General features: G+C 24.7%; 1 protein-coding gene across 4 annotated transcripts in view; it reads left to right on the forward strand.

The window, feature by feature from the left end:
• LOC127278774 (hemicentin-1) overlaps positions 1-17,691 on the forward strand; it is a 207,002-nt gene that overhangs the window by 150,021 nt on the left and 39,290 nt on the right. For all 4 annotated transcript variants that reach the window (XM_051300637.1, XM_051300638.1, XM_051300639.1 and 1 more), the window contains exons 8-17: positions 600-711; positions 3,093-3,271; positions 3,905-4,243; positions 6,226-6,492; positions 6,675-7,031; positions 7,226-7,486; positions 7,644-7,898; positions 8,652-8,669; positions 10,074-10,211; positions 13,431-13,467. In XM_051300637.1, coding sequence (XP_051156594.1) covers positions 600-711; positions 3,093-3,271; positions 3,905-4,243; positions 6,226-6,492; positions 6,675-7,031; positions 7,226-7,486; positions 7,644-7,898; positions 8,652-8,669; positions 10,074-10,211; positions 13,431-13,467 — 1,963 coding nt within the window. The remainder of the gene's footprint in view (positions 1-599; positions 712-3,092; positions 3,272-3,904; positions 4,244-6,225; positions 6,493-6,674; positions 7,032-7,225; positions 7,487-7,643; positions 7,899-8,651; positions 8,670-10,073; positions 10,212-13,430; positions 13,468-17,691) is intronic.

Raw genomic sequence — 17,691 nt, forward strand, 5'->3', positions numbered from 1 at the left:
ACTAGTAAATATTTACCTAGTAAAATTAGCAACTAGTAAATATTTAGTAAATAGTAAATATTTACCTACTAAAATTAGAAACTAGTAAATATTTACCTAGTAAAAATAGCAACTAGTAAATATTTAACTAGTAAAAATAGCTACTAGTAAATAATTACCTAGTAAAATTAAAAACTAGTAAATATTTACCTAGTAAAAATAGCAACTAGTAAATATTTACCTAGTAAAATTAGCAACTATTAAATATTAACCCAGTAAAAATAGCAACTAGTAAATATTTAGTAAATAATAAATATTTACCTAATAAATATTTAGTAAATAGTAAATATTTACCTAGTAAAATTAGAAACTAGTAAATATTTACCTAGTAAAAATAGCAACTATTAAATATTTACCTAGTAAAATTAGCAACTAGTAAATATTTACCCAGTAAAAATAGCAACTAGTAAATATTTGGTAAATAATAAATATTTATCTAGTAAATATTTAGTAAATAGTAAATATTTACCTGGTAAAAATAGCAACTAGTAAATATTTAGCAAATATTAAAAATATTACAAAATCCATATTAATGAAAAATAAAAAAATTTTGTTTTCAGACGAACCATTAATTACAATAAAACCAAGTAACATAACAGTAAATGAAACAGAACAATTTACAATGCTTTGTGAATATGTTGCAAATCCAGCGGCATTAACAAGCGTAAAATGGTAAGTTTTTTGATAATATTTTTGGCTTGAATTATAATACATATATATAAATTATGGCTCATTGAACAAAAATTAAAATCGTTTTTGAAATCGGCATTTTTTTTTTTCAAATAACATTCCTCAATTTATATATAATAATATGAGAGATTTTTATTTATTTTTTTTTTTGTTCTACTGAAACGGGGCAATTATTTCTGTTATCGTATTATTTAAACATCGCTGGGTTTATTAAATAATGAACGATTATATACGGTTTACGAGAATCCAATACCTTCATGATAAGTGATCCATAAAATACGATTTTGCGAGCGAGTTTATATTTTGCGGAACAAGCAAATTTTTAGTCATATAACTTTGAGCTCGGTCATGCACCATCAAAAAGACTGTGCTCTGCTACAAAAAGCAATGTTGAAGGCAATATCAACAGTTTACGAGCTTCATTGAAGGTCCCCTACTATTTTTTTTTTTTTTGTAAACTTCGTTTCAATGTTGATATTTGAATTAAACAGAAAACTCACGCATACAAGTGAAGTAAAAGAAGATTATAATTATTTAGTTTGTGAATTTTTAATTAAAGAACTTTAAATAGTTTTCAATATTTTGGTTTGTTTTTATTTACTCTCTAAATCTGAATTAGTAAAAATGTTTACTAATTTGAATTAGTGACTCAATTTTTGCTTCTGAATTAGTTAAAGTTTACTAATTTTTAGTAAAAGTTACTAATGATTAGTAAAATTTTACTAATTCAGAAGCAAAAAGTGAGTCACTATTTCAAATTAGTATACTTTTTTACTAATTCTAATACTAATTCTTAGAATAATTACTTCTAATACTAATTTTTACTATAATTTTTACTAATTTTATTAATAAATACTTAAATTAGTTAAATTTTACTAATTGTTAGTAAAAGTTACTAATAATTAGTAAAATTTTACTAATTGTTAGTAAAAGTTACTAATAATTAGTAAAATTTTACTAATTGTGAGTAAAAGTTACTAATAATTAGTAAAATTTTACTAATTCAGAAGCAAAAAGTGAGTCACTATTTCAAATTAGTATACTTTTTTACTAATTCTAATACTAATTCTTAGAATAATTACTTCTAATACTAATTTTTACTATAATTTTTACTAATTTTACTAATAAATACTTAAATTAGTTAAATTTTACTACTTGTTAGTAAAAGTTACTAATAATTAGTAAAATTTTACTAATTGTTAGTAAAAGTTACTAATAATTAGTAAAATTTTACTAATTGTGAGTAAAAGTTACTAATAATTAGTAAAATTTTACTAATTCAGAAGCAAAAAGTGAGTCACTATTTCAAATTAGTATACTTTTTTACTAATTCTAATACTAATTCTTAGAATAATTACTTCTAATACTAATTTTTACTATAATTTTTACTAATTTTATTAATAAATACTTAAATTAGTTAAATTTTACTAATTGTTAGTAAAAGTTACTAATAATTAGTAAAATTTTACTAATTGTTAGTAAAAGTTACTAATAATTAGTAAAATTTTACTAATTGTGAGTAAAAGTTACTAATAATTAGTAAAATTTTACTAATTCAGAAGCAAAAAGTGAGTCACTATTTCAAATTAGTATACTTTTTTACTAATTCTAATACTAATTCTTAGAATAATTACTTCTAATACTAATTTTTACTATAATTTTTACTAATTTTACTAATAAATACTTAAATTAGTTAAATTTTACTACTTGTTAGTAAAAGTTACTAATAATTAGTAAAATTTTACTAATTGTTAGTAAAAGTTACTAATAATTAGTAAAATTTTACTAATTGTGAGTAAAAGTTACTAATAATTAGTAAAATTTTACTAATTCAGAAGCAAAAAGTGAGTCACTATTTCAAATTAGTATACTTTTTTACTAATTCTAATACTAATTCTTAGAATAATTACTTCTAATACTAATTTTTACTATAATTTTTACTAATTTTACTAATAAATACTTAAATTAGTTAAATTTTACTACTTGTTAGTAAAAGTTACTAATAATTAGTAAAATTTTACTAATTGTTAGTAAAAGTTACTAATAATTAGTTAAATTTTACTAATTGTTAGTAAAAGTTATTAATAATTAGTAAAATTTTACTAATTCAGAAGCAAAAAGTGAGTCACTAATTCAAATTAGTAAACATTTTTACTAATTCAGATTTAGAGAGTAGTAAATCTTTTTTTTTTATTTGTTTTTTATTATTCTTATTTTTTATTGTATAATTAATATTATATTCCCTAATTTTCGATGTTGGTGTCTTTATTCATCTCGAATGAAACAATTTCCATTAGCTTAAAAAAATTCCGTTATTTTATGATAAACAGGAATTTCTTTTTTTTTATCTTCTTTTTATATAGGTTACGAGATGGAGAAGAAATTGCATTAGATCCATTGAATTATGAAGGTGGGATAATACAAAAGCCGGATCTCACGATTAAAAATGCCACCTCTGAACATATGGGAAATTATACTTGTGTTCTGGAAAATACAGTGGGAAAAGGCAATACATCAGACTTTGTTGTTGTTTCCGTATTGTGTACGTATAATATTATTTTTGACATTATTTTTTTTTTCCTAAAGTAATAAATATACCAATATCGACAAAAAAAAAAAATTATTATTTCTACAAAAAAAAATTTTTGGTAACAATTGTTAGAAAAACATTTAAAGTCAAATGATTCTAAATTTAAAAAGTAAAATCCACTAATGTAATTATACATCTAATATTAAATTAGAAGAGAGGAATATAAAAAGAAAAATTTGATAAAATCCTCTTTTTCTGTCTCTCCTTAGAGAAATCGTAAAAGGAAATGTACTATTTTCTCGGTTTATTTGAAATGCTACAAACCGATAAAGCATTTCCTTTCACGAAGAAAAGTCAGAATGCAAGTAATCACATAGACACTTTTCTGATTTGACACTCAAACCTAAAAATACATTTCTAAAGGTAATTTTTTTTTTCTCCCCCGATAATCAGATTTATCATCATAATTTTTTTTTATCCCCTTTCTGCTGTAGATTCTGATTTTCAAAGTTTATCTGGAAATATTTTCAATAGATTTTTGTAATCAAATTTTTTATATTTTTCGCTTTCAAAAAGAAAAAGAAAAAAAAAAAGATGAAAAAAATTTATTGTTTGAATCGGAAAAACATATGATTTGAATCACAGATAAACCGGAGGTGGAAGTTAGTATGGAGCCGAGTGGTCCTATCAATGAGACTGACCGTGTGAACGTTTCTTTGACTTGCGAAGTCACTGACGGAAATCCGAGGACCTTGATTGCTGTCCGTTGGTATTTGGATGGGGATCTACTGAAGGAACTTCCGGATTGCACACGGAACACGACTCCAGTGACCACAGATGAAATAGCCACCTTCTGCGACATTGATCCAAGTAAATTGCTCCTGGAGGCTGTCGGAAGATCATTTCATGGAAACTATTCGTGCGAAGGTAGAAATGAAGCTGGTTGGGGTCCCATATCTTCAAGTACGCCAGTTGTTGTAAACTGTAAGTTTTTCATCTTTCTCTATTCAAACACAGATTTTTTCCTATTTCTATAACATACTTCTTTTTTTTTATATATATAAGATTTCTGCACCAAAAACTTATCTGAATTTTAAAATAATTTCCTTTTTTTTCTTTAAAATATTTTTTCTACAAATTTTGAAAAATCATTTCAAAAATGAACACAATTTTATTTGAATATATAATATATGGAAAAAAAGTTTTTTTTTTCTGTAAATAATCGAGTATTTTATGTCTGATAGAAATTTACCTATACTACTAAGAGAGAAATTGGAAAAAAAATTCAAAGTTTTGTCTAACTAAAACTGAATATTTTTGTACTTGTTGCTAAATAAAATATTACATCAATATGTCTGACTAAAATTGACTTATACTACTGAGAAAGAAATTCAAAATTTTATGTCTGACTAATAACTGATTTTTACTACTGATTAAGAAATTAAAATTTCATGTCTGATAAAAAGTGACTTATAAATTAATATAAAAATATCAAGTCTGACTAATACGAGTTTTTACTACTGAGAAAAGTAATTTTGAAAATTTTTTGCCTGACTAAAAACTGATTTTTACTACTAGTTTTTTATATGATTTACAAAGTAAAATATAATGTCTGACCAATACTGGCTTCTACTACTGATAACAGAAATACAGGAATTTTGGAAATCTTCTGTCTGACTAAATACTGACTTCTACTGAGAATGAAATTAATAAGTTAAAACACGACGTCTGACTAAATACTGACTTGTACTACTAAAAATGAAAATAAATTAAAACATGGCGTCTGACTATAACTGGGCTGTACCACTACTACTTAAAATAAAATGACATAAATTTTAAAAAGGTTTTTCTGTCCACTATAATCAACATTTGAAAAAATTCTGCCTGACTGAAAATTGACCTTTACTACTTGAGACAGAGTTTAAATAAAAAAATTAAAAATATTTAACTTGTACTCTTGGATAACAAAAATTTTATTTTTCTAATTTTCAAAATTTGTCCCATTTTTAGAATTAATGGATTACTTTTTTTTAACTTTGCTTTTTCTAATTACTTTTTACATCGTTAAAATTTCTATATGTGTATATATATATGATCTGAAATTAAATAATACATTTTTAATAAAATAAAAAAAAAATGAATATGAAAACAAATGTAACGTAGAAAAATTTAATTGGCCAGAGGGTTTGAGCAGTCATTCGAGTACTTTAATAAAGTTTTTAAAATAAAATATACAAGCAGAGTGAACAATTTTTTACTTTATTTCCGTTATGTTATAATTATTTTAAAAGGAACTCGAGATTACAGCAAAAAAAATATCAGCAAAAAAAAAAATATCTCTCTCTCTCTCTCTCACTCTTTGCTTGTGATGTCTAACTTATTCATCTAGACAAAAATTAAAACAAAATAGAAAATTAATGAAAATATTTTCTTTTTTTTCTGCAGAGCGATTCTTAGTAAATAATAAAATTGCATTTTCAATGTTCAGAAGTTTAAATTAATTTCTCTCAGTGGACGAATTATGTCGTCGTTCTTTTGAAAATTGAAAAAGTAAAAACAGAGAGAATTTAATTATAAACTTAATTGAATTTTAAAAGTAATATTATATTTATACATTATAAAAATTTAAATTAGATAAGTTTTGCCCTTATTAATATTATAAGTTTTATTATTTTGCCATCTAATAAAGAATTTTTGAAAACTTTCATAGAGGCAAAAATTCTGTTTTCTTTGCTTTTTTTTTACACTTTAGAAAATTTTTTCGGAAACTTTTACACGAAGGTCCGAAATTCTTTCCTTCAAGAATTTTTTGTTTTTTATCTTTATACATTAAAATATAAAAATTATGATAAAATGAAAAATATAAAAATTATAATTGTATAATTATAATTTCGCGCTGAAAATAATTTTGATTTTGAATTTGATTTATGAAGATGGATATTAAATTTGGAAATCGTTTAATACAGATAAACCGGGACCAGCTTTGATATCATACGAACCCCTTCGAGTGATCAAAAAACACAGTTTAACTATTACATGCTCAGTGGAAGATCCAGGACGACCGGAAATTGCAGGCTTCAAATGGATGCGTGGACTTTATAGATTGCCGGATGAAAATAAATCAGTTCTCAAAATTGAATCGGCAAACCTTGAAACTGAAGCTAATTTTACATGTATGGCATATAATTCTGCTGGTGATGGTGATTCAGCAACAACATTTGTTGATGTTCAAGGTAGGAATTAAAAAAAAAAAAAAAAATTCAACCAAAAAAAAATTAATATCTTATTAACAAATTAAATTAATAATTAAATATTAAATAATAATAATTAAAAATAAATTTTTAATCTATTTTTAAATTAAAATATAATGAAAATAATTGCGATAAAAGAAAAAATAATAATAATTTTTTTTCAGCTCCTCCTGCATTTATCAAGAAACTTCCACCATACGTTGGTTTTGCTTACAATGCATCTAGTGTGAGCATTGAATGTATTGTCGAATGTGCTCCAATTTGTAATATTTCATGGAAAAAAGGAGATAAATTAATTGATTTTTCCGAATCGAAACAATATTATGTTACAAATTTTTATCGTTCACCAGATTTACGAACATTTGATTTTGAAAGTATACAGTCGACTTTAATTTGGAATCTAACTGCCTGGCCAAATGGTCAACTTGATAGATTAGAAGATAACGGAAGATTCACTTGTGAAAGTACCAGTAATGGCGTTGGAAAAGCTGTTAACAGTAATACCACTTTTCAAGTAGAATGTACGTTTATTACTTTTTCAAATCTCTTTTTTCCAGTCATAAAATTAATTACTCTTTTCAAAAAAAAAAAAAAAGACATTTACTGAAAATATATTTTTTTTAAATTTAATTTAATATTTCTAATTGTTAGAAATTTTTTTAATTAATAGAAAAATTCGATTTTATTTCTGAAAACAATTTTTCATTATTTTTAGATCCACCGGAAAATTTGACAATTTCTAAAGAGAGAATAAATGTCATCGTTGATCATATACCTGAAAAAATAAGTTGTTCAGCAAAAGCTTATCCTGAACCACAATTTGAATGGTATCGTGAAGGATCAAATGAAATTTTAGGCACCTCAAATACACTCTCATTTGAATATACATTTCCAAAAAGAAGTAATGGAACATATTATTGTAGAGTTAAAAATCGTCAAGGTGTTAATAATATATCGACTTATATAAATGTTCAATGTACGTAAAATTTTTCTTCTCTTTATTTACATTTTTTTCGTTCAAATTATTTATTCCATTGTTAAAAAAATTTTGTTCCTTTAATTATTTGATAAATAAATTTTTTATTACATTTATAATAAATTAAAAAAAAAATTTTTATTTTTTTTTTTTTTAGATAAACCGGAATGTCGAATAGAAAGAGAACGAAGAGACGGTCAAGATTACATCGTTTGTTCGGCCGAAGGCAATCCAAAGGAATCGGATTTTATATGGACTTTAAAAGTTGGTAACGATACATTCGATCAAAATGCAGAAATACATGATGGCAAAAGTTATATATTATTGGAGGACCTTAACAAATTTCGAACCTATATTTGCGTCGCTAACAATTCCATTGGATTTTCAAACGAATGCGAACTCGACGTTCCAGGTTAGTTTTCAATTTAAAAACTTTAATTATTTTCTTTTTTTTCAGAAAAAAATTCTTTTTCCCTTTCAAAAAAAAAAAAAAAAGAATCCCTTATTTAACTCAAAAAATTGAAATGTTTTCTATTTCATTGAATATTACTTAATAATTGTTGTTTCAAAAAACATTTTCACACTTTTTTAAAATTTGAAATTGTTAAAGAAGAAGAAAAAAAAGTTTCTTCATTTAAACCCGTTAGAGACTTAATCAAAACTTTTAATGTAACTTCCTCTAGAGACTGATAATTTAAATGTTTAATGATAATTTGTAAGAAAAAGTTCTAGTTAAATAATTACTTTCTTATTTCAATGCTCGTGAAAAAAAAAAATTTAAATCAAGTATCATTTTATTTCTGTTGATTTTAACTTGAAAAGAAATTTTACTTCTTGTGTAAGTAATTAGTAATTATTTTAATTAATATTGATATATTTATTATTAATTGGTATATAAATTATTAATTACCATATTTACTATTAATTGTTATAAATTATTAATTACAAATTTATTATTAATTGTTATATAAATTATTGATTATCATATTTATTATTTATTGGCTTATTTATTAAATTTTATTATTTATCTTTCATTATTATATTGAAATGAAATTAAAATTTTCATATTTACATGAATTCAATTTCCATGAATAGATTTATTTCCCTATTAAATAGAACATTTAATGTTGATTCTCAGGCATATAAATCTTTCATATTTCCTTAGCTCGCCTGGGATACGACGGTAAGTTTAATGGTATTATGAAATATCACTTTTATCTTCTTTGTCATCGGAAATTTTAAATATTTTCTGAAATTCTTTTTTTTTCAATGCATTTTTTTTTTTTTTTTTTTTTTTTTTTTGAAATAATTTTTTTCCCCTTTGCAATATACACATATATAGTGATTTATCGTTGAAGATAAAATTCTACTTTTCTAGATTAGAAAGAAAGTTGGCAAAAAATATTTTATTTTTTTTTATATAAAAACTTTGTTGGTTTTAAAATATTGGAAAGGAAATTTTGAAAAGTCATGATTGAATTTTTGATTGAAAAATAATGAAGAGAAAATATTTTTGAAAAAAAAAATTAAATTTTAGAATCTCATTATAATGGGAAAACTTCTTTGGCATGTTACGTCAATTCATAAAGATTCATACGATGCAAATGTGATTTTCCTGCGCAAGAAACGTAAACTTTGGGTTTATATATAAGATTTTGATTTGAAACTTTCGTGATACGAAACCTTTGAATTTTCAAGTTTACTCTCTCTATCTTTCTCTTGAATTTTGTTCGTCTTTTCTTACATACTTATGTTATCTTATGCGGATCAAATTTCAAGAATTCTTTTTTTTTTTTAAAGAATAATGTTTTTTTTCAACTTCTTTGAAAGTAGAGTTGCACTTTGTGAGTTGCTGCATTAAACAAACTTTTTCCTTAATGCAAAAACATACAATAACTGACGTGCAAAGCTTTTGGTAGTGTTGTACATTAGTGTATTAAAATGTCCATTGAATGAAAGTGAGTCTAGGTTTTTCTTAAAAGAAAAAGAAAAAAAATAAAAATGCACTTCTTCTTTTTTGTCACCTCTATCAGACTTTTTTTCCCTTCAAAATTACATTTTCATTTATATTTATTGTACTTGGTGCAACTTTATAGAAAATTTTGTCATAAATGTAGAATATTACTTTTTATGTAACTTTTTTTTTTATAGTTTCTTATTTTTATTTGTAATTTTCGATATTTTTATGAGTCTTCACTTTTAGATTTTACTTTTTTTTTTTACGTTTTTACTAATAGCAAAAATATCGGCAATATTATTTTCAATTTCGATTAAAAAGCTTTTTGCAACTCGATTGAAACTTTTAATGTTTTATGTATATTGATTTTAAAAAATTCATTTTTGAAAGAGAATCATTGTGATATTGATAATAAAATTTGCATGTTCTCGTTAAAAAAAAAAAATCGAAATTTTTAATGTTCTTCTCGTTAAAACAAGTGTAAATTTATCAATTTTTCACACAAAATATTTAAAAGCATGAGAGGGTATTTTTTAAATGTAGGGCTTTTTTTTCAAAGGAAAAATTGAAAATATTATTTTTATTGGTATAAAAGAAAGAATGAAAATATTTTGATTTATTTTTTTGCAGGAAGTACTCCATGGTGGCTTAGGATATTAGAAATGCCTACACTTGCCATCATTGTCGCGGTGGTTGTACTAATTGCGATCATCATTGCTGGCACTGTCATTTTCATAGTTTGCAGACGAAAGCGTACACCGGGGAAATGTGAGTTGACTTCAGTTACTGAATATCGTTAACGCTTAGTGTGAATTCAAATTTGCATGCTTTAGGAGTATAATATGTGGAATTCCTTCAAAACGAGGGAGCATTCAAAGTTCTCAAACTTCTAAATCCAATTTTCGCGAATTATTCCACTTAATATAAGATTTAAAAAGATTATATAACTCATCAATGGAAATCAAATTTTCCTCATATTTTCCTTTTTTTTTTTTTTTTGAGGAAATTATTTCACATTCCATTTGATTGGTTTCATCTCGAAAAAAAAAAACTATAAAATCTCATTTAAATTCACTTTTATATTTTCTTCCTTTTGAAGGTATTCCTTGAAAATATTTTATTCAAGAAAAAAATTTCAAAAAAAAAAAAACACTGCTTTCTGTAGAATTTTTGACAATTTTCCAAATTTTCCAAATCGATAAATTATTTAGATTCATATTGAATGAATTTTAAAAGGGACGAATTTTTTGAAAAAATAATAAAAAAAAATAAATAAATAATTTTGAAATAATAAATCGTGGTTCGTGCATTTACTGAATAAAACTTTTTTACAATTAAGACGTTCATTAATAAGAAGCGAATAAAATATTCAAAACCTTTTTTTTTTTTTTTTATTTGCCACTTCGTGATTTGAATATGAATGAAAAGATTCAAAAAAAAAGCTCGATAAACTCCTAATCGTTGTTGGCAATATCCACGCAAAGAGAAAGAGCGACTGTGGACCAAAATGAGAGAGAGAAAAGAGATTTTGCTAAACTCATTTATATGCGTGTCACTTTCTTTTGTAATTGTAAGATTTGTATGCACCCAGTCGCTTCGATTTAACGCGACGTAAAATGTTTTATTTAAATGCCATTAAATGGCACTTAGGCTCTATGAGGAAAATTTGCTTTCATTAAAATTTTCCTTTGACTCATTTTAAGGGACAAATTTTTTTTTTTGTGGGGGGGGAAGAAATTTAAATAAAATGAATCGTGTTTTAAATGATAAAAAAAAAAGAAAATTTTTACGAAAAGTCGAGTGAAAATTTAGATTTTTGTTTGAAATGTTAAATTATGCGCGCTCGTTCATACAGAGATTGAATTGTTGAAAATTTCTCATGCATTCGTATGCGCGCGCGTGATTTAAACGAAAATTTCCGTATGAAGATTTAACTATCTCTCATTTGAGAAACAAATAGAAAACTCGTAAAAAGTAACTCGTTATCTTTTCATAGTACTGGTAATACGCTTTTATTAATCGTAAATCAAACAAGACTTCGAGTAGGTATATATATATATATATATATACGTGTGAAAGCTTTTGATATGAAAAAACGCTTATTACCACGTTTAGTAATTTACTCTCTTTAATCTTGGAGAATCGAGCCAATATGATGATTTTATTTCACTAAAATTCAGTTTAATTATATAATAATAATAATAATAATAATAATTTGATTTAGTGCTTTTACTTTCATTTTAATTTTTTTTTTATTTTTTTATTCCATTTCATTTTTATTCCATTATTACTTTTTTTACTTTTTATTTCTATTATTATTTTAAATATAATATTTCAAAAAAATATTTTTATTTATGATATTAATATAGCTCTAGGAAATTGGAACAAACTGACGTTTTATTACGGTTACATGTTAATTTTCCGGTTACTTTACAAGGTTCAGTGAATTTATTTTGTGATTCGGTTCATAGAATGCGAGAACATGAAAATTCACTCAAAATGCATTAGCAAAACGAACGTTTTAGTAATAAATATATACGTGATCATGTCCAATAAAACATTACACACTAAAAAAAAAAACAACAATTTATTTAATTCAAATAAATTGTCTACTATAAAAATAAATATTTATTTGAAACAAATAATTTTTAATTCGATGAAAAGAAATTTTTATTGAATCAATTTTTCCATATATATATATATATTTAGAACAAAAATCATTTATTGATCTAAATAATAATTTACAAATACATATTTATTTGATGTAAATATTTTTTTCGATATAAATATTTTGTTTGTTAAAAAAAAGATATTTATTTGCTAAAAATAAAATTGAAGAGAAATGATTTTTAAAAATTCTTTACGAAAATGATATGGAAAGCAGTGTTTTTTGAAATGTCAAATGAAAAAAAAGGTCAATTTATATGCATACTGCTTGGGCGATGATAAATTTTGATAAGAAAAAAAGGAAAAAAAAAAGAAAAAGTTTGCCCAAGTATTGCGACACTCTAACAAATTTAATCTATAAGCTTCGATCTAAATATACATATAACACTTTGCATTCTGCAATTGTTTTTTTTTTTTTTTTTTTGTGTTTTTTCAGTACATCTAGAGAGTAAGATTTATTTACATGCTTGCTATGAGCATGAATGTTATTGAATTATATTTTGTTCATGATTATAATTGAGCAATTGAGTCAAATTCTTTTTTTTTTTTTACATACATCTCAGAAGCAGGAGATGAACATTTCTTTTTTTTAGTATAATTGAAGCATGTCATTGTGCCCAATTGTTGTAATGTCGAAGACAATTTAATATTTTCATTAACTATTTAAAAATTAATTCAATTTAAAATTTAATAAGTTTTCATTCAATCAATAAGTTTTCTATTTTTGTTAAACAAAGGTCATATTTAGTAAATTTTTTTTTGCTGATTCAATTTTTATTTCTGAATAATTTTTATTTATTTTTATTATTTTTCTTATTTTTTTTATTTATTATTTTTTTATATTTATTATTTTTCTTATTTATTTGTAACGGGCAGTGCTCTTTATTATATTATTTTGTTTCAAATTTATTATCATAATTTAATTTCACGTATCACTGTTCATGGAATTAATTTCAATTAATGATATTAAGTAGCATTGTTTCTATAACTTTTAGAGAATATAATCATTATCTCTCACACTACCTTTCTCTTCAAAGGAGACATTTACGTTCTCTTTGCCTTGCATATATATAAAGGCTATTATTGTAGTTAGAACGTTAATTAATTTTGCTATACAAAACAATAAGGTAATTTTGATTAGAAATACAAAATTTATTATAAATTATCTATACAATACAATTATGTAGATAAATTTAGTTTTTTTTTTTTTGCTAGTTTTCGACATTACAATAAATAGGCACACGCTAGTCAACCTCACTAACACAAACTTATTTGTTTCTCTTTCTGCTTTTTAATTTGGACTTACTAAACAAAACACAGACAGTAACCGGGTGGTTGAACTGGAAGAACGCGAGCAGTAAGTATTCAATATTTTTTTTTTAAATTAATATTCTTTCTTTATATAATTTCCGCTAATAGTTGCTTTTGCATGGAATGCTTTTTTTTATAAAAAAAAGAGTATATATATATATTTATAAAAAAAATACACCACCACAATGTTGCATGTATATAGAATAGAATAAAAATAACGATGGAGCAAAATATATTTTTTTTTCGTTTTAAATTAGTTCGTTAAAAAAAAAATTGCTAACAATTTTATATTATAATACAATTTTATTGTATAATAATATAATGTACATTTGGGCTGTAGGATAAAAAAAAACGTATAGGGAAATAATAAAATAATTCCAAAAAAAGTTTTTTTAAATAAATATTTATAGGAGAAAATTTTCAATTTGTCTATGAATTTTTAATAAAAATTCTCACTGATGTAGAATATTTGATATGTAATGTACACTAATTACATTAGTAAGAATTTTTTTCATATATATATATATATAGAGAGAGACTCTCTCAAAGATGTGAAACTCAAAAATACAGAATATTTCATAATTAAGTGTACTTCAACTATTTTTTTTTTTTTTTTGCTGCTGGATGGTACGCAATATTTGCCCAACCGTCATGTAGCGTAGGGTAATGTAAACTTTCATTAAAAATTTGTTTTCCAACTTTTTAAAAAAAAATTTTTTTTTTGTTAAAGAATTAAAATTTGTAAATATTATCATAGGCATAAAAAAACAGTATTTTTTTTAAATATATAAGATTCTTTTTTTTTCCCAAAAGGTTTGCAAGTTTTTAAAATTCAAAATCCCAGCAGTGATTTCTTGTGAATAAAATCCATTAGTCAACTTTTGTTGACTCAACTGGTAGTTGTGATATTATTTTTCGTGGGAGGTTTATATTACTATTCAAATTAGATGCGGAAAAAGAACATTCGCGAGAGAAAGAAAAAAAGAGAAAATAATAATATAGAAGTGCAATATTCTCTCTCTCTCTCTCTCTATATATAGTATATAGTGAAGGTATTAACTTTTTAGGGAAAAATTTAAATATATAAATTAGTATTTTTTTTATTTTCAATCAATAATTATGAAAAATAATAAAAAAAAAATGTTGAAAAAATATATTTTTATATTTTTTATAATAGCAAAAATTCTGTGTTTTTAAATTATATTTAAATTTTCTATTTAAAAAGGAAAAATACTATATTATATAAAGAAGGGGATTTTTCTTGTCATTTCAAGGAGGGCATAAACTAAAGAATGATTTTTAAATTTTCCTTTCTATAACTGAAATTATATTTTTTTCCTTCTATTCTCTTGAAATTTTTCTTTCAAAAAGAAAATTTTGTTATTGATTTTTTTTTATTTCTGAAAAAGTAACGTAAAAAATTATGTGAGGGTTTTTGAAAAATTAAAAAAATTCATTTGAAATGAAAAGAATTTGTTTGAAATTTATATAGAAAGAATTTTAAAAAAAAAATAAATATGCGAGATCATTTGAGAAAAGTTTTTATAGATACAAGACATGTTATATATAGTATATATAAGAGACTCGAATAGATATAAAGTTTCGGAATGAGTAAGTTTATATAGAGAGACGATGCCATAGCATCTTGAATTTCCAATAATTTGGACGTTCATTAGGTGGAAGGAAATCCGTAGCCCTCAAAATCGGCTTTAGTTTATCAAGCATGTGTTACTTTGCTCCATCGTTTCAAAGAGAATTCGAATTGAATTGGGTCATGTTAGAAAGATAAGTGAATATAATGAGAAGAGTGTTATTTGTATATACATATATATATAATTAAAAAATTAAAAATGTCTTTGCGCATGATATTTTTTGGTATTGAAAAATAAGTAGTAATTTAGGTAGTTTCGTATAGACGAAATTTTCTGAAATTCGATTTTAGTTTGAGTACACGAAAAAAAATATTTACCTGAAACAGCTAAACATTTCAATGTAATAGCAAAAGTTTTACTTATTTCAATTAAATCTTTCGCTATTTTAGTGAAATCTTTTGCTTATTAGTAGTAAGAGGCAGTTACAGTCAGACAAAGTGGTTATCAATTCTCTTTATTCAAATATCAGTAGTAATGGTCAATTTCGGTCAGACAAAGCGTCAAATGGAATAATTTACTATTTTAAAAGGATCAGTATTAAAATTCATTTACTATCATAAATTTGAAAATTCGATCGAATTAGACCATATAAGACAAAGAAGATTTAATTGAAAGTTGAAAATATCGTCGCATTAAATTTTTCAAAAGAATGTAAATTTTTTGTTTACGAATTGAATACATATATATAGAAATGTAACGCGCGGTGTGCATGCTTCTGCAACGTTATACGATATTTGCACGAGCAATGGAGCGTTTGTTTGGCTCCAATCTCACTTGGGGAAAACGCTTCATCCCACTCACTCACACACACATATATATATATATGCAGTGCTTGAATGCAAGTCCTGTTGCATAATTTAGTGATCGCCGCGCCACCATTCTCGTAGATCTCTGTACCAACGGGTTTGAATCTCCAAGTATGCCCGGTTTGAGTAAATGCAGAGCAAAGCAGAGAGAGAGAGAGAGAGTGAGGTAAGGACTGAACACACCTACAATGATCCTATTCAAAAGGCCGTCCTTCGTTACTCGTTTCAAGCACTACATTATTGTACGTAGCACGAAAATGGGATCGTCCGGACAATTTTAGGGAAAAGTTAAACGGAGCCTTCTCTTTCTCTCTCTCTCTCTCTCTCCATTATATTATACGGTTCATATAGTCCGTTTTCGCATATTAATCATTCCAGATAACTGAGGTATATAGGAATCCTCCAGTCTCTAGTGAACAATAGAGAGCTTCAGATACCAGAGTCCCGGGGTCAATTCGATGCGTCTCGATTTGTGAAAAGCCCGTAACGATGGTTTCAAATAGTCCCTCGTTTGTCAAATCGATTCACTTCCCCCCCCTCCCCCCTCTCTCTCTACTTTCTCATCAGACAAAAAAAAAATACCACTCAAGCTTTCTATCTAAATGGTGCTTTTACTTTTCAATTACTTTCGGAGATTGGAAAATCACGAAAATTTTGGTTTTTTTAATTGAAAGATTTATATTATTGGTATTTATTATTATTACATGTGATTTTTTAGTAATGTAATAAAATTTTACCTGTATTAAAGTAGTATAACTTGGTATCGATCAGACAAAGCGATTGAATTTCGGTTAATTAACTATATAAGTAGTAAGAGAATTTTAATTTGTTTGTTCTAATAAGTATAATAAAATTTTAGGGACAATTCTACCTTGTGATTATATTAAAGATGAATAGTAAAACTTAGTATCGACCAGACAAAATGCACTTTTGGCTAATAAACGATATCAGTAGTAAAAGTCGGATTTTGATCAGACAATAGATTTATGATTCACATATGACAAAATTTGAAATTAGTTTTAGTAGTAAAATGCAGTTTCAAGAAGAGAAAATTGGCTTGTAATTCTACTCATTTGGATATAAGTTGTAAAATTCAGTGTTGATTAGACTAAACTTGAGGCAAAGGTTTTTAGATAATATGGGAATTTAATAATTAGAATAGTCAGTTTTTGTACGAAAAAACTGTTTTACTATTCTCAGTAGTGTGAGATCATGTTTGGTCAGCCAAAAGCTTTACAAATTCAATTTTTACTTTCAGTAGAAAAAGAAATTTGCAATCAGACAGAATGGTTTTAAATTTTTTAGATATCAGTAGTACAAATCAGTTTTTCGTCAGGCAAAACTTTTATTCTAAGTAGTAAAACTGAGTTACAGTCAGGCTATACAAATTTTTATATTTTCAGTTATTCACTAGTGATAGTCAGTTTTTGGTCAGCCAATTGCTTTTTAAATTCAATTTTTACTTTCAGTTATAAAACACATTCGCAGTCAGACAGAATAGTTTTAAATTTTCTAGGTATCAGTAGTACTAGTCAGTTTTTCGTCAGGCACAATTATTCAATTTTTTTCTGAGTAGTAAAACTAGGTTACATTCAGCCAAAAATTGTCAAAGTTCAATTTTTACTTTCAGTAGTAAAATACATTCCCAGTCAGACAGATAAGTTCTAAATTCTCTAGGTATCAGTAGTACTAGTCAGTTTTTTGTTAAAAAAAAGTTTTTAATTATATTCCGAGTAGTAAAACAAGGTTACAGTTAACTCTTACAAATTTTTGAATTTTCAGCTTCAGTAGTATAAGTCAATTTTGGTCAGA

Source organism: Leptopilina boulardi, unplaced genomic scaffold, assembly GCF_019393585.1.
Source record: "Leptopilina boulardi isolate dan_hultmark-lab unplaced genomic scaffold, ZJU_Lbou_2.1 LbouV2_211, whole genome shotgun sequence".
Classification (NCBI taxonomy): Eukaryota; Metazoa; Arthropoda; class Insecta; order Hymenoptera; family Figitidae; genus Leptopilina; species Leptopilina boulardi.